Below are 22132 nucleotides of genomic sequence, written 5' to 3'. Positions count from 1 at the left end.
GCTTTTTAATCCCAAATGATGTGATTTAGGATTCTATTTTCTACATTTACATGTAGACTGATAACAAAATTATTTTAGAGACTTGAGTTTCTTATTATAAGATTTTATTATTTATTGACTCGAATGGCTTATTTAGCTCTGTTGCTAGTGCTTTTTCTTTATTTCTAGTTAAGTGAGTAGCTGAATTAAGAGATAGTGAAGAGCTTACATGTGTGCCTTTTAAAATAGAAGTGCTTTGAAAATTAGTTCATTAATTGATGCAGAAAGCTAAAAATTAACAGACCTATTGAAATGCAAAATGCTGTTGTCATTATTATCATTAGTGGAATAACAAATGTAGGCATTATTGGATTTCATCACTTTGACTGTACTTTGCAGCACATTTCTCAGAACTTTAGGGCAGAAATGATACAATTTTTTCCACTTAAGAATTTAGAGGTTCTATAGTTTGAGCTGAATCAGCATTGCCGAAATATTTCCAAATCTGCATTATTGATCCTACTCTCTCTCCCTTTTAATGTAAGTACATATGTGGAGTGACTGATTTTCTGTGTTTATATCTGTAGCTATTTCTCTTATTTTTTCCCAGGTGTTAGTTAGCAGTTTCATTTTTGCATAACGGGAGAATAAAAAACAGTGCAGATTTTAATAGTTGCATTATGCAACAAGGAAGGTGTCAGCTTGGCTTAAGTAAAGATTCATCTGATAGGTAAGTAGGAAAAACTATTAGCACCTTGTTTCTGGGTCGGTCTGTCAGTCTTCAACTGGGCTTAAAGAGACTCTGCAGGAAAGATACACATAAATTTAAAGGGTGAAGTAATTATTTATTGGCTAACTCAGGCAAAAGGTGACTAGGATTTCAGCTGGCAGGCTAAGTGCTGGCATGCCCACCGGCTGTTGTAGGGCACCCTGAGTTGTTTTTGGACAGGAACCAGTCAGGAAGGTGAAGGGTAGCCCTTGCAGCTCCATGGTTCTGCTGAGCTCTATGTGCCACCAGCTCCACCACACCAACACTTCAACCCAGTTGTTCTTACTGGCCTTGCTGTTCTTTTCCCTTAATATTTTATGCCTTCCCATGTTGGTGTTCTACCTCTCACATTCTTGAGCTCCTAATGATCCCCATCGCAACAATGCTTCTTCTTTCCATAGTTTACAGCTTCTCTTTCTACAGGCTCTCTCAGCTTTTTGTCACATCTTGTCGGCTTTCTGAGCAGCCCAGGCCCCGGTGATGCTGCTGGGCTGTATCGCGCTTTGTGCTTCCGAGACCAGCAGCAAGAGCCCCAGGGGAGGGTATTGTCAAGGGCAGCTCCAGCAGGGTCATGAGTTGGAGTGGGTTATAAAAGCTCACCCAACAATATCTTAATTAACATCCTTAAGATCAAATGCAGGTTGTCTTGTAAAAAGGTATCCAGTACAAAGCTAATGCTGTAGCTGGGATACAATACAAATGTTTTGCCTTTTTTACCTACTCTATTTTGGATTGCAGCTTTGTGAACGTTGCCTGTTTGTTTTGATTTAATAACATGACAGATCAGGGTTCCTAAAGGCTGGCACCTGCCTTCTTGTACAACATGCCACCTTCCTGCAAGGCAGCTTTCAATTACTGTGCTTTTGTGTGTCCAACTGTGTCTTTGTTGAGAGTGCGGAAACACTGGTGACAAGCTGGTCTGGTACTTATGGCAACACATGACACTCTGCATTTTTAGAAGATGTAGTCTCAGGATGTGAAGAACCCAGCCTTCAAGGAATCACAACCCCTTACAAGGCTGGAAGCCAGTGGTAGAGTTTGGCTGGAGGCTGGGCAGCTGCTGCCATGTTCAGAGTTGCATGGCAGTGGCTAGAAGTGAAAGAAGTGTTACCCTGCTGTTGATGTGTCTGTTCTGAATTACTGCAGAATTGTTTTATTATTGAATTATTGGCACGCTTCTATGAAGTGTCCACTTCATTGATATATGTGTCTGTTTTAAATTGCTCTCCACTGAAAATATATCTATAATCATAGAATATCCTGAGTTGGAAGGGACCCCCAAGGATCATAGAGTCCAACTCCTGGCACCACACAAAAAAACAGACCGTGTGTCTGAGAGCATTGCCAAAACGCTTCTTGACCTCCAACAGGCTCAGGGCCATGACCACTGCCCTTGAGGAGCCTGTCCCAGTGCCTGACCACCTTTCTCTAACCCCCAGCCTGACCCTCCCCTGTCCCAGCTCCATGCTGTTCCCTCGGGTCCTGTCGCTGTCCCCAGAGAGCAGAGCTCAGCGCCTGCCCCTCCGCTCCCCTCGTGAGGGAGCTGCAGGCCGCCATGAGGCCTCCCCTCGGCCTGCTCTGCTCTTGGCCGAACAAACCACGGGACCTCAGCTGCTCCTCATATGTCTTGCCCTCCAGACCCATCACCATCTTCACAGCCCTCCTTTGGACACTCCCTAATAGTTTTATGTCCTTCTGATACCGTGGTGCCCAAAACCACACACAGTAAAGGAGGTGAGACCGCACCAGAGTAGAGCAGGACAATCCCTTCCCTTGACTGTCCGGCAGTGCCGTGCCTGATGCACCCCAGGACAAAGTTGGCTCTCCTGGCTGCCAGGGCCCACTGCTGGGTCATGTTCAACTTGCCACAACCAGAACCCCCAGACCCCTTTCTGCAGGGCTGCTCTCCCACCTCCCACAGTCACCTCCCACTCAGAAATCACTCAAATTTCATTTGGGGAAGGATTGAGAGACCCAAGCAGCCAGGTCTTGCACCACTCTAACCCTCAGAGTTCCTGGTTAGCATAAAAGACATTAGAACAGTTTATAGTTTTCTTCGGTCTTTGGTTTCTTTTTGTATGAAAGTAAGAAAACTGACGTTAAACTTTGCTGTCTGAATTTGGCAGATGCTTTGAGGCTTTCATTGACACAAAATGTCCTGTGGCTACTCTTTTGGAGAAGGGCTTAGAAGACTGGATTTTTTTTCCCCAGTAAAAGCCAGCATGTTATGCTCCACATTTCATTATGTTTTTTCTGCAATGAAAAAATGTCACAAAATTGTCACAAAATTATAGATGGATGTGATTTTTATCACAGCTTAAAGATCATTTCTATGTCCTTGAACCAATAAATTGAGCTGTTAACTATTCTCGTGGTATGTATCTTTTCTATTTATTAATTGCTTTTAAAAACCCTAGAATGAAAAAGACAATTTAAGCATTACAGCTCTCCGTATTTCTTTTTTTCATAAAGAATGAGCTTAGGATGGTATGAGGAGTGAAGGAAGCAATTTCTGTTAAAGTATCTTGTTCTTCCTTTCTATTACAGTTTTTCATCACAAAAAATGATATATTTTTTTTTCTCAACTGATTCTTGCAGCGTGCTGCCATGACAATCTGGCCAGAAAAGATGGGGGGGGAAGATTGTTCTCTCAAAGAATATGGAAGTTAATACAGTCTCTGTCAGACCACTATTCCCTGAACGCCAGAGGTCCTTTTGACCTGTGGGAAAATAAATGCTATAGAGAGCTCTGAATTAATGAAGAAAGCAAAATATAGCTTTTTCCATTTACCAGTAGTCCACAGAACTGTGGTCGAATGTCCCCTTGCAAGCTCCGCTTTCACAGATGTCACCTCTCTGCTGGCACCGTGCCACATGTAAGGAAGCGCTCCCTGCTCTGCCGAGGCCCCTGCACGGGAGCAGAGCAGTGGCAGCACACAGCTTGGTGCAAGGCCCCCCAGGGAGCTGCAGGGTGCTTAGGGAGAGCTCTGAGCACGCTGTGGTATTAGTTTTTCTGTGAGCAGCATGCAAACTCCATCCATGGAGTTTTGTGGATGTTTAAGTTACTGAATCATTGCATGCTGATGATGGTGTTTTGCAGTTTTCTAGTGCAGGAATGTCTTTATGATGCAAAGAAATTAGGCTGTCCTAAGATTAGCAAACTTATTCCCATGCTTTCAAAATTAACGTTCAGCCCTCATTTAAATCAAAGTATTAATGCTAAGTGAGGTGGTAAATGTGTTTTTCCTTAGAGTACTTGATAGGTGAACAGTTAAGACACAGAATGTAGAGTTTATTTATTTAATTCTAATATGGAATCTATTTGAAATTAAGTGAATGGGTGCAACTAAGATAATACCTTTCCGTAAGCAGTCATTGTACAATACCTCGTGGCCTTACCTCTGAGGGACCATAATTAATGTTGATAAATGCTCATGTTCTCTCTTTGCAGCTTTGGTCCACAGACAATTGGTTGTACCAGAGCATGTCAAATCCCACATAAAAATATAGCTATAGATCATTGGTTTTAGGGATAGAGTTGAGACAAGTCAATTTATTTCCATTAGAAGCTGAATCTAGACTTAAAACTCTGGGGGGTTGCGAGTACTTTGTCCGTTATGTTCTCAGTCATTCTGGTGTGCGTTGCTGTAACTTTGGGTGTTTCTGCTAATCTGGTCTCCAGCTTCTGAACGCAGTGCCAGTTTTCCAAAATGGCTTGGTGGGTGGTATTTACCATATCTTAAAATATTTGTCTTTTTTTAATATCTTCTGAAGATGTAATGATTGTACTTTAGTAATGCATGGCTATCTTCTAATCTTTGCCACTTTGTCAGAGACCCTCATACAGACATAGTAAACTTTCAGCTTTTGAAATACATGGATAAGGAGTTGCAGCTGTGACAAAACTGTTTATTCAATTATTTTTATTGTTTTTTGCTTTGGGAATGAAATATTTCCACAGATCCATTTCTCTCAGCCTTTTTTGCTTCTATCAAGTTCTGAGCAGTTTTAACAATATAACAGAAGTCATGTTTGCGTGTATAAATATTTTGGTTTTCTTTATATACTTTATCTCAAAGTGGACCACGGTGGAACTATTTTCTTCTACTTTTTTATTTCTTGTCACATGAAATAGTACATGATTGGCATGTCCTATTAAAGCATATCTAGATATTCATTAATTCATTTTTGGTGGGAGCAGAGTTTCATTATATATCTGAGTTTACTTTAACAATGCTTTATATTAAAATTTCTGTTGGTACTGCAGCTGCCTTCTTGGCTGAAGAGCACATAAAATTCCTGGGTTAAAAACCTTGACATTTCAGATAAAGACAGTGGCCAAGGGCCGCCATTTCCACTTTGATTCTGTGATTTCCTGCTTTGGGGCAGGAAAAGAAAGAACTGTAAGAACTGCCTGTTGTGGGACCCTGAGGTCCAAACCTGAAAGGCTCACTTGTAGCGTGAGGGCCTGTGAGGAGAAGGGTGCCTGGGCTGAGGCAGATGCAGCTGGCGTGAAGGAGAGGTGAGCCTGCCTGCCTGCAACCTGCACCCGATCAGCATCACCGCAGCTCTCCCTGCTGTCCACCCATACTTCCTCAAGCTCGGTGCCACTTCAGTCCTTGGGTCCTGTCACAGAGGGGCACTGTGCTCCCAGCACCACAGAGCCAGCAGAACGGCCTAAAACTGCTTCTGCCAAAAAGTGTCAGCCAGGCTTTAATTAATCTGCTTGAGTTACTTAGGCTTTAAAAGCCACTTCTGATTGTGTGCCTGTGTCTGAATGTTTTTCTGTGGTGTCTCCAGAGCACAAAGAAAAAGTTATGAAAGTGAATACTACTACTACCATAGGTGGCTGAAATGTTTTCTGAAGTAAACTAGAATTTTGTTGATTGTTGTGTGGGATGTACAAGGTCATTTAGGGCCTCTAAGAGAAAGGGAAAACCAAAACAAACAAACAAACAAAAAGTCAGACAAAACGATTTATAATATTCATGAAAGGACTTTATAAACGACGACCCTAAAAAAATGGTGTATTTTCAGTGGCCTTCTTGAAGACCACTGCCTTTATTCTCTGCTCCTCTTCTTATCATTTACTAGGAACATGCTGGTAGTCGGCTCTTCCTGACTAGGAAAAGAGAAGTTAATCTGGAGGAGCCAGGCTTCTGAATGGCTTTCTTCATTTTCTGTGTCTGGAACCAAGTTGGCAGCATTTTATGAAAATTCGTTGGGTAGTATATGCCATCCCTTATTTTCTTCTTAACAAGTGTCTGGGCAGTTGAAGTCTGAGAAATCTTTTTTTTTTTTTCTGCTAAGTCTTGTAATTCTGATGATAGTTTTAGCTGTTCAAACCAAAACTCCATAGCATTTTTTTTTAAAGATGGTTAGTTCTAATTCTGGTAAAATAACTTCCTACAAGACTATTATGCTTCTTAATTTTTTTTTTTCTGGCAGCTTCTTCCAAGGCTGTTAATGAAACTCAATTTTATTTATTTATTTATAGGTTTTAGAATATTTTCTGGGTATTACTATCCTACAGGGAAATTATCTAAATGTGTGAATTCAGAAAGGATGTTTTCTTTTAAAGTGAAATGTTCTGTTGAACTAACAAACTTAAAGGTATTTCATAATGGAACTAGTCGTTCAGTCCTATTCAAACCCAGGCAAAAAGGAATCGACAGTGATGTCACATCTGAATATGACTCCATTACCAGACTGCTCCCACTTCTTCCTGACACAGTCTCAACATACTCAAAGACATTAATTCATCATGTTGATGTTTTAGCTAGTATCTGGTCAAACTGCATCTAATCATGGAAAGGATAAGAAGATATCCTGACAGCAGACATCCCAACGCAGTGTTTTAGTGATAGTTGTTAGGCTTTCGTGTCAAAAAGATTGTGAGAGTGTTCATTCTCCCTACTTCTTCAGAAAAAATCATTTTACTATTTTTGTTGAATTTAATGCATTATGGCAGCTGGGAAAGAATGAGATATTATTTCTTAACTACAAGACTTTGTGTTTTAAACTATCATTCAATTTTTTTTGTTTTTCAGGCATTTCTTGTTTAAGACATCTTCTGGAACGACTCCACTGTTCAGTAGCTCTTCTCCTGGCTACCCACTGACCTCAGGAACAGTTTATACTCCACCTCCCAGGCTGTTACCTAGAAATACATTCTCCAGGAATGCGTTCAAGCTGAAAAAACCCTCCAAATATTGTAGCTGGAAATGTGCTGCTTTATCTGCAATTGCTGCTGCAGTTCTGCTTGCCATCCTGCTAGCATATTTCATAGGTAAGACTGTGTTTTCTCTTTCAAATCACATGGCTATGTCAGCAAATGAGGCTTCAGCAGATGAAAGGTTGGTTTAATATGTTTCACAAATCTGTGTAGTTACTAAGCAAAGAAAATTGTTATTCTTCATACTGATTAATGAGAAAAATACGATTCTCAAGTCCTGTTCACCGTGATAACTGGAGTGGGAGCAAGAAGTCAAATCAGGATCCTCAGTGCGCCGTGTTAATTTTAGGTGTTATGGGTACACAAAAGAGGCTGATATAATTTGGATTTTTTGGATGTACTACCTTAGGTTGAAAATATTTGGAAAAAATTGTGCTAGGTAGTAAATCCGTAAGAGTACCAGAAGCTACTGGTGTTTGAATTCAAGTATTACTATAGTGTGCTGCATTTAGAGAAAAAAACACAAAATCATTTTTGATAAGTCTCTCTATCTGTTGGCATGCCTAAATTCCTATAGGTCTTAGGTCTGACTAATAGATAAAGCTATTTGGTGTGCTGTTGTTTTCAGTATTCCACCCATCCTTAGTGTTTTATAAGGAGAATTCAAAATTTTGTGCTCATTTTCTTTGATTAGCATATTAATAATAACCACACTAGGTTCTATTCTTTTATGGTCTTTTCAGATTTTTTAAAAATGCTCCCATTTTTTATTTTTTTTTCCCCCAATATCCTTCTCATTGTCTGTTGCTTTGGAGGTTTTTCAAAGGGTCTACAACAGTTAGATGTGTATTTTGTACCTTTTACAGTGCCTTAACAATACGTTGATGATAAGGACATGCTGCACAAACTTTCTAGCTTCTATGAGTAAATGGCAAAAATATGGTAGCTTGCCAATGTTTTCTGTAAATACTTTCCAGACCTGTTAAGATTGTTTTTTCAGTTCATTTTTGAAACTCTGTGCTGATATTAATATGTTGCTACCATGAAGAGTGAAGTTCATACATAATACGCAAAAGCCCTGTGAAGGTGCACTGAATTTTCTCCCTATTCCCTCCATTTGAAGAGAGAGGTTATATGGTCAAAATCAAAATACATCAAACTCAACAGGGTAGATGCTGCTTTCTAAGGAAACCTCACTGTTCATATTAATGATCTTCCATAGGTAATTAATACATCCAGGAGTGAAAGAGAGCTGATTAGCTACTTTATTGCTGCTGTCTCCGTAGGCCAGGCCTGCATCCCAGCATACTCAATACTATAAAACTAAACATCTTTCTCTGTTTTTTCAGTAGAAAACCTCAGAAGAATAACAGGCTTAGTTTGATATATAAATAAAAAGATTGGAAAGCACATGATTTATTGAACTTGACAGTTATCATACAACAGCTCTCGGTTTGAGTGATTATGCACATGGGAAATGATATACTGCAAGCTGAATATTTTAATCATGTGCATAACTTTGAAGTGATGGATTATGAAATGCATTTTTCCTTGTTATTTAGGTTACTGTAATCTAAAGCAAAGCCTTGCAACATGGTTATTGCTTTACACAGTTTCCTACAACATTTAAGACAAGAGCTAATGTAAAGCAATGCATTGACCCTTAATAATTGATGAATGATCTATCACTTCAAGTCATGACATAAGTGATGCCTTTTGACAGAAGTTTTTGAGGTCTTTTTTCCTGACTAAAGAATGATGAGCACAATGGAGTTGACTAGTCAGCATGAGAAAGCAGGTTGTAGAAAGTGTATTGGCTCAAGGATTAAATAATGAGAAGTTACCTGACAAGCTTCATGCCACACACAGTAAAGAATAAATGAATTGAAGAGTAGTTGTCAAAACCAGAAAATAGCTGTAATTAATCCTCTGAATAAATTTGGTGGATCGTCTGTGATAATAATTTAAAGTGATGCAAAAGAGAGAAAAGACAGAAAACTAAAAGGAAGCTGAATTGTCTTCAGTGCATTGAGAAGAGCAGTAAGGCAGAAGGGATGTGCTTAAGATCACCAGCTATAAGCTGACCCACCCATCAAATAATTGGGACTGCTGTTCTCCAATGGTATGACTTGAGGCACCAAATCATCTCCTTACTGTAAGAGATTTCAAAAACCTTGCCTTGTCTGCATTTCCCCAGAGGGATGTCTTTTCCTGGGCATGTGCAGAAGTTCAGTCCTGGGAAAAATAAATATTCTCTCTCCCGGGCTAAGAGCAGCAAGGTGAAATACCAGCTGTCTGCTCTGCTGCAGCTTGCTTTGGAGCTCCTGACCTACTAAGCCCTGAACTGCTGTGAAGACAAAATAACTCTGTCTTGCTCCAGTCAGTCTGTCGGGAGAAAAAAATGTTTTTGTGTTTTCAAGATGAATAACGTACCAAAATCCCCGTTCTGTCCTAATCTTTGGGACAGTGGGAAAATGAGAGCTGTTAATCTACCAAGAGAGGTGGAAGTTGTAGGATGTTGTTTAAGTTCCCCCAAGATAGGCAGGAGGCAACGCTCCACGTTGCACTAACTCCCCCCGTGTATTTTCCGGTCAGAACTTCAAACCTAGGAGAGTCTTTCAAGGTGCTGATAATGTTCTTCTGTTGGATATGTCCACAAAGGAAATTTCTTGCTGTCCACCATAGCAGGCGTCATATTACTGGGGATACATCTGCTAAAAGTAACACAGAACAAAGTCTTCAAAATTTGCAGTGAATGTTTCTGCTTTTTAGGTTTGTCGTTAATTCTGGGCTCTGTGAAGAGGATTTTATCAATGCTAGTGAAGACTATTGTGGGAGTAAATGAAAATGCAATGCTGGCAAATACGTAAATTATATTGAAAGAATACTTTGAAGTTCGCATAGACTTCAGGATTTCTAAATGGATTGTCCTATTATAAAAGAGAATTGGGAATTGAAGCAGTTCATTGAAAACATGCTGTCTGCAGATTTAAACCTGATTTTCAGGCAAGTGCCGAAGATTAAGGGTGTCATGAAAAAAATTCTAATCAGGGGTGATTTAAAATGACAGGAAAAAAAAAAGTATCACAGCAGATAGGAAAGAATATTAAAAGTGATTTAGGCATTCCAATTGCTTTTCTGATAAGAGACAAATAAAAATAGAATGAATTAAATGACAAAACTACAAATGAATTCACAGGGCATAATAACCTTTGGAACTTTTTGCAACACAACATAATTAATGTTAAATAACGATGATCCTGCTATTTTTAAAAGTTAAACATCTGTCAAAATAGTGACAATATATCTTGTTAAAAGGGATATGTTTTTTTCTTTTCTTCTGGAAGATGCATACAGATTCATCTTTTAGATCATAAAATACCATCCAAGTGTGGCTATTTAGATAGACTCCTCCTTTATAGGCCAGTCAGTGCCATCATTATCTAGTCTAATTTTTCCAAAATCTTCCAGTGGAACTTATCCTGACTGATTTTTGGGACAAATACCTGCAGGTCCATGTGGCACCAGTCTACTATGATGTGGCATGTGCCTGTGAAAAGTATGCTTGGTGCTGTGTGCAGTTTGTTATCATGGACGTAGTCTTCTATCTACATTCCATTATGACAACAGTTTCTGCAGAAACTTTGACACGTATCAGATTCACCAGCTTGAAAATGAAACAAGCCTTTTTTTGCTGTTATTACAGGAATAGACACAGGCAAAAAAACTTTACGATTATTTCTATGAAAAAGAGCATTTTAAGCTGTCTCTGTGGCTGTGTGCTGTACTACTTTCAAAAGAGAATCCAAAAAATTCAGTTCTTCAGTTAACTTATTCCTTACGTAGTATCCAAAATGTTATCTGCTTATTTAAAGCCAGTATTATCACCTCTCCGTTTCCTCGGTAGCCTGCTATTACTGAAATACTTAGCATGATTTGGTAATATTTCACATCAGTTTGGTAAATTCCAGCATCCAAGATGTAGATATAATAGTCTCCAATCCTCTTTGAGACATGTGTCGTTTCACGAAGCCAGGGAGTTGTTCCCATTGTCCTGAAGTAACATTTGAACAACATAGACAGCCACTCAGATGAGGACATCCTGAAGGTATTGGACTGGTGGTGAAACCCAGTTACAGGGAAGTAATTTATAAAGTGTCAGAAGGAAAGCATATGCTCCACACATTGTCTTTGTCAAGAGTGTTCACTTCAGAGGTTGAGAGTGATGAAAGCATTTGTCATGTTAAATTAGTTTTTAGCTCTTTAGATTCATGCCAAATTTGGAGAGAAAAATCAACAACAACAAAAAAGCAGGAAGGGAAAGGGAAAAACAATTAAAAAAAAGTGGAGTGGAAAAACAATTTAAAAAAAAAAAGGGGGGTAAGGAGGGGAAAAAGCGTCTGCTGTGTTTTCCACAGTAGTAATTCCTGCCAAACATTAAATACCATATTTTTGTAAGCCCCTACCATGCTCTAATTTCTGCCAATCTTACTTGGAGCATGAAAGACCATCTGACCATCAACATGTTCGTATGTTAAAAATGACGTAATTTTCAAGTATTTACACTTTCATGGGGGGGCAACTACCAGAATTACTGTTTCCTGTGGAAATGAAAAACTACAGTGGGTTCAAAGATGCTCCATGTGAAAATAGTATCTTCACACTCATACTGATAATTTTAATGTTGATGCTATTTTATCTACTCCTATCCTGTGCAAGATGATACAGGAAAATAAAAGGAAAATGACAGAGAACACTGCATCTGTAGTACATATGCTACACGTTTATTCCTCAGTGTTATTTGGCCTTAAAGATGCACGAGGCTTCAGATAAATTTCAGTTTTCTCCCTAAACTTGAAATAGTATATTCCCTTCTGTGCTATAGAAAGGGTTGTATTGCCAAAGATTCTCTGGCAGTTATTCAGGCAAATGAAAACTTTTTTTTTTATTTCCTATATATGTATATATTTAAAATTAAAGCCTGAAAATAGTGGTGCATAGAACGAATATTTTGGTAAAGCTCTTGCTGTTAGAAAGCATCATAGTAGGTAGTTTCTGGACATAATACATCTAGGCAAATAAATGGTTAATTTATTTTGTTATCTTTCTCACAATAGTATTCATTTGTTTCTGTGACAGTCAGACAATAAAATTTATGGGGTTTCTGATGAAATTAGGCTTGGAAGCAGAAGTCTCATTTTTACTCTGCATGAAATATGCGTGTACCACAGCTTTTACAAAAATGTATGCTTTAGGTGTTGATATCAACTTGAATTTTTTTCTTCTCCAAAATGAGTAAGATATTTGCTAATGCAAGTGGTTGTGTGAAGTTTTTTTCATTTGTATTTCTAATTTCTTCCATTCACAAATGCAGTACTCAAACTGTACCTGCAAACTCATTCAGAGCACTGCCAATGTCACTGCTCCCACAACACAGATATGTAACTGACTGCTTTTAATTTGACTGGCTACCACTTTTGCCATTCACATGAAGAATATTTTTGAATTTAGATGACATTGATGGTGATATAGGTCCAATCGTCTTTTTGACTCTGATTCTACAGATCAGGATTCATCAAAGTAGTTCATACAAGTGGTTACTTTATGTATCAGCTGGTTTATTTTGATTTTTTGTTGTTTTTGGTGTCTTTTTCTTTTTTCTGGCAAATGGCAACCTATGCTTCATCTGATTTCTTATGCTGTATTTGTTGTATTTTACTTGTAAAGTCAGAAAACCACTGACTTCGTCTTGTCCAAGCTTCACTGAAATCAAATATGCTCGACATTCTGGAAACCAAAACTGAAAAAAGGGAAATTCATGCAAAGATGGAACCTCCGAGAGGCAGAGGTCATCTGGTTGCCAATCACTGCTATCAAGTTTCACTTGAGTCTTGCATCTTGTGAGATTAGATGGTGACAGAGGGTTCTGTTCTTACATTTGCATTGAAAATAGGTGTCAGTTAGGGGGCAGTAATTGACTTTTAGGATATGCCTGTCACACGTTCAGAAATTCTTGCTGACTGATAGCAGTGAACCTGGGAAAGAGAAAGGAGCTCTGTACAAATAGCGCTGTAAGCTCACCTGCTGCTAGCTCTGAGCAGGGAGGCTTTGAGCCCTGCAAGGACAAACCGCTGGCCCCTTCCCCTAACAAAATTCAGCCCTCATGCTGGGAATGGCAGGGCCTGGCTCCAGGAGGGTTAGATGCGGGGTTTCAGCCTAGCAAGCATCCTGTTCCACAGCCCAAAGGTGTGGGAGAGCCATTAAGCGAAGGAGATGATTTTCCTAAAACAAGTAACGTGCTCCTGCTGTCTCTGCATAATGCCACAAAGAACAGGAGGATTTTTATGGGAGGTTACGTGGGTATAGCTTGCCTGTGCTTTTCCTGGGTTAAAAATAAAAGCTCGATGTAGAGATTTGTTCCAAGAAAAGCAATGCACATATTGTTTTGCCTAGCAGAGATCTCAGAGATAATGGAAGCAGCTACCTTGCAGCATGCAGGGGCAGTTTTATCTGCCCGTTCAATTCTCCTTTTGTCTTTGCTGAGGATTTTCATACAGTAAACCTGAGCACTTGAAGCTAGAGTGAGCCTAATGTTTCTATAACTCACAAAGTGCCATCAGGTGCTTAGCACTTGAAATTGAAAACACTTTCTGCTTAGCTACCAGGACAAAAAAGCCTGCTTGGAAACCTCGGCAAGAGACAGGAGACCAAGATGATGTTTTGTGTTGGGAGTTAGAGGGGTTTTGCATGGGTGTCTGTGTGTGTTTTTAATGCATATTGCACAACACAATCCAGATAAGTCCCAAAAAATACTTTCCACGGGTTTCATGGATGCTGGTAGTTAGAAGAGTTAAAAAATCCTGCTGTGAACTTGAGAAAAGCAATGCATCAGTCTAGCTGCTGCATGCTGTGGCAGAGGTTAGTACCATTAAAACAAGTGATGTAACAGGATAACAATGGCTAACCTGGAAATTTTTAGAGAAACAGTCTTTAAAATTGCTGTTGTTGTTTTGATTTCCTTTTTCTATTCAAAGCTGCAAGAATGGCTTTGTCGGGGGTGCTGTTTCCCTGACTCGTAGCAGCGGTGCTGTTCCGGATGCTGTGCTGTGTTTCACATGCACTGCTGTTGCCCTACCCCTCCAAAATGAGGAAATATCCTGGGTTTCGTAACAGCCTGTTCTTACTTCAATCAGCACAAATACTGACTTTTTTTAGTAGTGTAGGATTTAATCCCAGAATCATAGGTGTGAAGGCAAAAGATCATCAGTGCAAACAGACAGCAGAGATAAGCAGATGCAGAACAAGTGTTCTAGGAAAGGACATCAGGGGGAAAAATGATGAAAAAGCTTTGAGACAGTTTACTGAGACATGCTTTATAACCTGGCCCAACATACTGAAATGAGCCCATCTTTCAGAGGAAGGGTGAGCATAAGTGATATTGAAGATTAAATTTTGCTAATATAATGCTAAGTCAGATGTACCTATCAAATAAATCTGCGGTCATTTTCTCCGAAAAGTCAATGTTCAATATCAGTGTAAAATGTCTCAGTTCTCCCTAGGGAAACATTGCTCTCTGAGCTGCTATTTATGCTGAGATCACCAGTTGATCACTTATGGACTCATTTATATTGGTTATTTGGTGCTGTGCTTCTTTGTTAACTGATTGTGTTGGTTTGCATTTAGTGTGCTTACAGATTTTATTCATTTAAGTGTAGAAGTACATGATTGCTTTAGGATTATAACTATTGCTCAATGGGTAATAGCAGATCAGAAGATGTGACATGGATTCTGTAAGCTGTTAGAACACTATTATGAAAGCCATTTAAAAAAAAAGCACAAATAAAAGATTTAAGTGTACTAAAGAGATAAGAATATTTGAGGAACTTGCAGGAAGACAAAATATCAAAGTAGGAATTAAATTCAGGTTGCAAAAATGATAGGGTAACAGACTACAGAAATTATGGAGTAAAAAGATGAACAGTGGGAAGAGGAATGACACGTCACTGTAAAATGACAGAAAACTTAATTTCAACACATTAAGTGGTGAATAATCTCCTTTCAGTAATCTAAAAAACTGTTTAAGAAACAATTTTCAAGTTCATTTCAGCTTTTCCTTGTTCAGGCTTTAATTCTATGCAGTCTTGCTGCATCTGTGAGCTGCCAGCTCACTTCAATGCTCAGGTACCAAAAAACAAAACAAACAAACAAACTCAGTTATTTTATGTAGTCTGTATGTCCAGTAATAACACTGTCAACTTGCAAAGGTCAGTGAGTCTGAATACCTAGCACACCATGTTCGTGTTATGTTGTGCCTTGTTATTAATGCTCTGTATGATACCCTTGTAGTTATAATCAGCAAAACACTATTTTCCATGACAGTCTATCTGATCCCTGAGACAAATTTCACACTCTAGATTTAGGTTTCTCAATTATACGATAATTCAGGTTGGAAGGAGTCTCTGGAGCTCTTTAGTCCGACCTCCTCCTTAAACCTGGGTCATCGGTAAAGTCCAGTCTGGTCTTGAAGACCTCCAAGGGCACAGACTGTGCTGCCTTGGTGGGCAGCCTGTTCCACGGCTTGTGCTTGATATTTCCTTATCCGCAGCATGCATCGTTACACCCTTTGTATCCCGTCCTCCTGCCAGTGTGTGGAGCCTGGCTCCATCTTCCCAATGGCCTGCAGGGACCACCAGGCTGCCGTTCGGCCCTGCAGCCTTTGTTTCTCCAGGCTGGACACAAAGCCAGTTCACCCAGCCTCTCCTCGCAGGGCAAGTGCTGCAGCCCCTGACCACCCTGGTGGCCTCCGCTGGGCTTGCTTTGGTTTACTGATGCCCTTCTCCTACTGGGCGGGCCCAAACTGGCTCCAGTTATCGCAGAAGCCGACTAATGAGCACTGAGCAGATGGGGATAATGGTCTCCTGGCTGTGCTTCTGTTCCTACAGCCCAGGATGCTGCTGCCCTTCTTTGCTGCCAGGGCGTGCTGCTGGCTCACGGTCAGCTCTCCGGCCAGCGGCACCTCGGGCCTCTCCTGCAGAGCTGCCCCCCAGCCAGTCCCCAGCTTGTGTCACTGCAAGGAGTTAGGTCTACTTTTAGTGATGAGAGGCATCTTCGCCTGAAAAATGACAAGTGCTGAACTCTAAGACGTGGGCCTTTCACTGAATATGAATGAATGTTTCTTCTCCACAGCAGAATTTGACCGTGACGGTTATAGGAAAGCCAAAGCCTGTTTTATTTAACAGCATATAGGTGATATTCTTAATATTCAGGAAGTTCTCTTCTACTTTATTTCTCATAATCATTTCTGACATCAGAAGCTTGAATTTAAACACCAAAATAAAGAATGCAGGTGGTTAGAAAAATCATATATTGAATTGTATGGTGAGCAGATTTGATAACGAGAGAATCACTATTGAGACCTGCCATGTGATTATTAGACATTATTAATGTCTTTATCTTGGCTATTACTAAATAAACAGTAAACAAGCATTTGTATTAATATAGCTCCTGAATGGCAAAAGAATTTCGTTCTCATACGTTGATGTTACAGAACCTTGCTTAAAACTTTCAAGATGCTCTGTGTTTATTGGTTTGTTTTCTTCTTCTGGAATGTCCAGATTTATCCTGCTCTGTTGCGTTTAATTTTTAAAAAGTGATATACATTATGCATAACAGTGCTGCAGTTAATTTAATTTTAAGCTTTTTTTAATTTACTGGTTGGTTGATCAGCTGATTTCTTCCCACATTTTTCTTGCTAAGTACTTTCTGAGGAAAGACAGAGAATAGAAGTATTAATGTACAAATGCCACTGGAGTGGAATAGGTTCCCCCTTCGCCAGATGAGAACAGATTGTCTGTTCTTGTGGTCCTTTGTTTTGCAGGAATTGACCTGGCTTAGACAAAGACTCTGAAAGGGCAGTCAGGCTATTGCATATCTGCTGCCTCTTCCTGTATGCTAATAGCTGTTTTGTTTAAACCTGAGCGTACTCCACGAGCAAAAAGGGTTGCTGGAAGATTTTGGTATTGATATGCTGAGAAAATTAATAGATGTTGGAATAATCTCAGGAGCACATAGCAAGTGTCCCAATGTCATAATAAGGGCAGATGTGAACTGAGAGTATCTCAGCTGGTCTGTGGTAAATGCAAAATACTTTAAATAGTATTTAGGCCTTCAGTCAAGGAGGTGTCATGAATTTCACAGCCTGCGTACCAGAGCAAGTCGATGCACCACCATAGTCCCACCTATCTTGCTGTATTGCGTTAGCATGCTTATATCATACAAGGGCTTCTCCAAGGAGAGAACTGTGCACGTTTGTTAGAATGCAGTGCAGAGCTGAGACCTACAAATGCAGAGAATCGCGTTAAAACTGGCCATAAGGCAGCAGCGATCTTAAGAAGAGGGATGCAATTTAGGCCCCTAAGATTTATTGAGGCAAAAGTTTATTTCACCTGTTGTTTCTTTCTTCATGTGTGTGTGTATAGGTATCTCCTTCTACATCTTGAGACTCCATTAATCATTGAAATGCAAGCCTCCAGCCACATGAGAAAAGAGAAGGAAAAAGCCATAATGCAGACTGCTTGTTAAGGAAAAGCTTAGGATTATGATTATTCTTACTTTTGCATGCAGACTTTCAAACTTTTTTTTGACTCTTTTCTGTCATTTTAACTCTTGAAGTAATATTACTGTCTTTATAGCCTGAATTATTCTGAACCTTAAAAACATCAAAGTTCTTTAACGTGGGCCAGGGATTTGGGGCTTGGTTCATTAAGAGTGTTAGGGTCTTTTTCACAAGATGAATTTTTCTGCACCTCTGGAGGCTTCCTGAAAATCCTAAAATAAATAATAGAAAAATAGTGATTTAAAACCTAATTTCTAATACAAACCAGACCTGGCTGTCTAGATGAAGAATAAGCTTCAATAAATGGAAGACAGACGCAACCCTCTTCAGTATGAAGAGTAGCGAGGATGCAGAAATAGAAATAGGTTTTTCATTACATGAGGGATTATGCTTGGGCCAGAAGTGCCAAATATTCTGTGGACCGCAGCTGCACTTTCTGTCTGCTGTTGTATTAGCTGGTAATAGTAAAACAATGATGTGATGGTAGAGACAGCTATTTGTTCTCAGAAATACAGAAAAGTTGTTTTCCTTTTCTTTGCTCAGATTGCCATATTGTTCTCCGTGGCATATCTTAAAACTTCTATCCTTTTTGCAACAAATTGGCTACAAATTAAAATACACATCATCCTCAAGCACCACCTGAAGATGCACATCCAGCTGCTGATGTGCTCCCTTAGCCAAGTTCTCCCGTCGTCCTGACACTCCGTACTCAATTCAGGGGCACATTACTTGCTTGCACAACCTGGGTCATTGCAATTGGCAAAGCAGCCATGGGCCAATGCTGCCAGTTAGGCCTGCAGCTAAGGAAGTGCGCAACTATTACTGAAAGCAGGGAATTTACAGACATGCAGGAGAACGGCAAGATGCATCTTGCCCCTTGACTGATTTTCTGTCATTTGATCAGCACAACCCATTGTCATATTAACACAAGCTGGGAACAGTATTGGTTTCAGGATGCACTTTGGTGCAGGGTTTCACTCAATCTCATCTTAGAATATTCGTGAAGGGAAATACCGAGGTTGAAAAGCTGTGATTTTCATCACTTCTTTTACATTTTATATGGATCTCTGCAGAACAAGTTTTATCTTTTGCTTTAGCACAAATAAAGGTTTAACAGCATTTAATAGAAACAGTTTTCTTCATCTGTAGGGTTTTTTCCTGTCAAAACTCTCTGCATGTTGTTTCTATAAAACCACTGTGAAAACCATCTGCTTAACTCTATTTCACTGTGCTATGAAGTATTGCTTTAATATGTTGTTTGACTTTTTAAAGTGAGCATTCATAAATCACTCATCTTTTCCTTCCATATTTACCAGAAGAAAACTGTAAACAGCCAGAACAGGAAAAAGCTTTTAAACACAGCGCAATTTGCTTGACATTTGCTTGAAACTCCTGGAATAGGAGATACACGACAGGTAAATTGAAATAGAATTGAAACAGGAATTTGCATTGCCGTGACTCGGTATGCATTTGAGAACGTGCTGTTTGGAAGCCAGCGTTCTTGATTTCAGGAATCGAACATTTCCCAATTCTTGAATACCAGCTTCAAGGCTGTCTGCAAACGAGCCTGAGGTAGGACACCTCACATTTCAGCTACTTTGGGTAGAGCAGCATTTTGCTGATGAGTTATGGGGAAAAACTGCTGGAAATACTCAGATACTCTAAGCACATCTAAAGCTTTAAAGCAAAATTTTGTTTTGCTGGTTGAAGGTTGGATTCAGTCTTCTGCAAGCATGTGGTGAGGGGAGGAGGCAGCACAGATTTTTCACCTCCTCCTCTCTTAAAGTTAGTTCACCTGGATTTGACAATCCATTTCTTCCCCGCCCTTGGCAGTGGAGCACACACCACTTCACAGGGTCTCTCTGGCACCATCAATCTGTTGTATCAGGTTGCAGATCAAAAATTGGGTGGGATGCCATGCTAGGAAAACAAATAGTACCAGTGTCCTAGCCAAGGAGCAACAGATGGGGCTAAATTCTGCTATCGCTTTAGTAAATCCAGCTAGAAAATCTATAACCAGCTTTTTCTTTACTTAAACTGAAATAAACGAAGTTCCAAATCCACAAAAGGAATTCCATATATGACCTCATAGCATTTGATAATTTTAGCTCTGTAGTTGATGTTGGGGTTGGTAGGTTTCTTTTAATCGTCTCTTTTTCTTTATTTTTTCTAATTGTTTTTCCATATTGGCAATTTAATTCTTGACTGTTTGGACATCTAGCTGACCCAGATATTGCTGGTGTCTTCCAACAAAATGCAGTTTTAATTACACACTTGGATTTTAAGGGAAAACATATTCTGTGGTACTCTCACAATTAAACAAAAGTTCATGTAAGCACCATTATTCTAAATTTTATTTTCCTTAAGAAAAAGTGAGCATCTTATTTAGGAACAATAAAAAATTCGTAAGTTTTATTTATTTGCAAAGCAATAGCTGCTGTGATTGAAATTAAACATGGAATCATGCTGCTTCTGATTAATTCTAGTGCAGAGGAGCCAAAAAAAATGATTTTTTGATTTTACTTCAAATAGGCTAAATTAGCTTTTGGTAAATAATGCCAGTTGAAAGAATCGAAAAGAGAAATTGAAAGACAAAAGTTTTATTTCTGGCTCCATAACATTGCATATTCAAATTCAGCAAGATTTTTTTTTTTTTAAAGTTATTCAAGTTAAGGCTATGATTCACTGTTTTTTAGAACACAGACCACTAGTATTTAATTTTAATTTAGCTTCTAAGTGCTTACTTTACTGTGGGGAAAGTAACTGTTGTTATTCCTACATCCCAGATGACTAAATTGAGTTTCAGTAATGTATGTATTTTACACTACTGTGAAAAAAGGATCTTGGGGCTGCTGGTTTTGAGTGTCCTTTTTTAGAGTAGTATCAGGCTCTGTGGTATTTAAATAGACTGTAATAACTAGAACAAAAAGAATAGCACTGGGTTTCAGAAAGAAACCATGGTGCTAGTCGGTAAAGTATGGTAGACAATTCAGGTATATTAAGGTAGCAAAGCATGATAGACAATTCATGCCTGTTTTTAGGCAGTTTGGGAGGAGAGATCTGTGTGTGTTAACATTTGTGTCTGTGGGTAATGTAACTAACTAGCTCTTCACCAAGTGTTGGAATAATATAAAATTCAGTGCGCTCCCTTTCCAAAGAATCCTAAATGTTCACATCACATTTAGAGTATGTTATATTTCCAGAATAGACACTGATAAAGAGCAGTTCCTTCAGAGCAGGAGTGAAGCTGGACCACTTGGGAAATCTTTCAGTGCTGCTCCTATGGTGAGAGTAAATGGCAAATATTAGGTTCTGGGCTATCAGTCTAGTGTCTTCTATTAGCAGGATGTTCCCTTTAAACAATAAAATTAGTTCAAGTACAGTCTAATGTGATGGAAACTATAGCGATAATTAAGTATTTTATACTAATGCTCTTTTCTGAGGGAAAGAAAACCAGTTTTATTCAATTTCCAGTAAAGCTTGATGAAAAGAATTTTATGGAACAAGGGAAAAGAGCAGCATGTTACTTCTGCATTTGGATTAATTTTCTTTTGGAGGGAGAAGATCCTAAACACTAGTGAAGCTTTCAAAATTAGTCTGCTTTCACAGCAATCTGTCCTTTCCCACCTCAGGTTTACTCATCCATTTTCTAAAGCTGATACTTCACACCTTTCAGTGCTATCACGTGTAGAACTAGTTCTGTTTTGTATGTGTTACTGTTAGCAGTGGAAATGTGTTTTCTCATTTAAGAATCTGCAGGAATCTTGCGCCTGATTCCAAGGGAAATAATTTGTAAATTACTACTGAAAATAATTAGAAGACTTTAGACAAGAAAGATAAAATACAAGGATAAGTGAATATTACCAATACCTTTTTCTTTTTACTGTTGACAACTCCGTTTGCTACCAGTCTCAAGTTACTTTAAAATTTTTAAATGTTTTTTGGAAAAGACAGTCAATAATTGGATCTTGACAGCGAGATCGTGATGCCATCCTTATAACCTGATATAGATTAATTGGGAGTGGTGTTGCAAAGCTGCATGAAGTCACTTGTGTTTCCACCATACAGATTCATAAAACTAGATTAATGGTCAAGGGGAAAAAAAATCAAAGTTTTACTCCTTAGATTTTTTTTCACTTTCTTTGGATAGCTTTATATTGTTTATCTACAGAATTAGTATAGAAATGTACAAGTTTTCTTGTTGGTGTGTATGAATTGAAACAGCTGGGTACATCTTTACTGCTTTCAAGATTGCTCAGCAAGTGCTTGCATTCTGGTGCCACAGCACTGGTACGCATCGTATCGTGCTACTAACAAATTCAGTATGCCTTCAATCCACAGCATTCGTGTGCCACCTCCTCAGTGCAGCACTCACACAAGACTCCCGAGCCTTTCTTCCTCCCTTCCTCCTGTCCTGTCCTCCTCTTCCTGGGCCCCACGTCTTCTGTCATTTTTTGTCACAGCAAGTATCTTACGTCAGCTAGATGCCAAAATGTGTGAATGAAGGAACACCTCATTTACCTAATTATATAGAAACCTTCCAAAAGGGGAAATGATAATAACAAAAAGGCAATTAATTTACAAGGTAGATGAT

General features: G+C 39.2%; 1 protein-coding gene across 11 annotated transcripts in view; it reads left to right on the top strand.

The window, feature by feature from the left end:
- TENM2 (teneurin transmembrane protein 2) overlaps positions 1-22132 on the top strand; it is a 1595068-nt gene that overhangs the window by 1431228 nt on the left and 141708 nt on the right. For all 11 annotated transcript variants that reach the window (XM_066977122.1, XM_066977125.1, XM_066977123.1 and 8 more), the window contains one exon: positions 6799-7037. In XM_066977122.1, coding sequence (XP_066833223.1) covers positions 6799-7037 — 239 coding nt within the window. The remainder of the gene's footprint in view (positions 1-6798; positions 7038-22132) is intronic.

Source organism: Anser cygnoides, chromosome 14 (assembly GCF_040182565.1).
Source record: "Anser cygnoides isolate HZ-2024a breed goose chromosome 14, Taihu_goose_T2T_genome, whole genome shotgun sequence".
In the NCBI taxonomy this organism is placed as follows: Eukaryota; Metazoa; Chordata; class Aves; order Anseriformes; family Anatidae; genus Anser; species Anser cygnoides.
The sequence above is the reverse complement of the archived record's forward strand: the minus strand, read 5'-3'. Positions and strand labels throughout refer to the sequence as shown.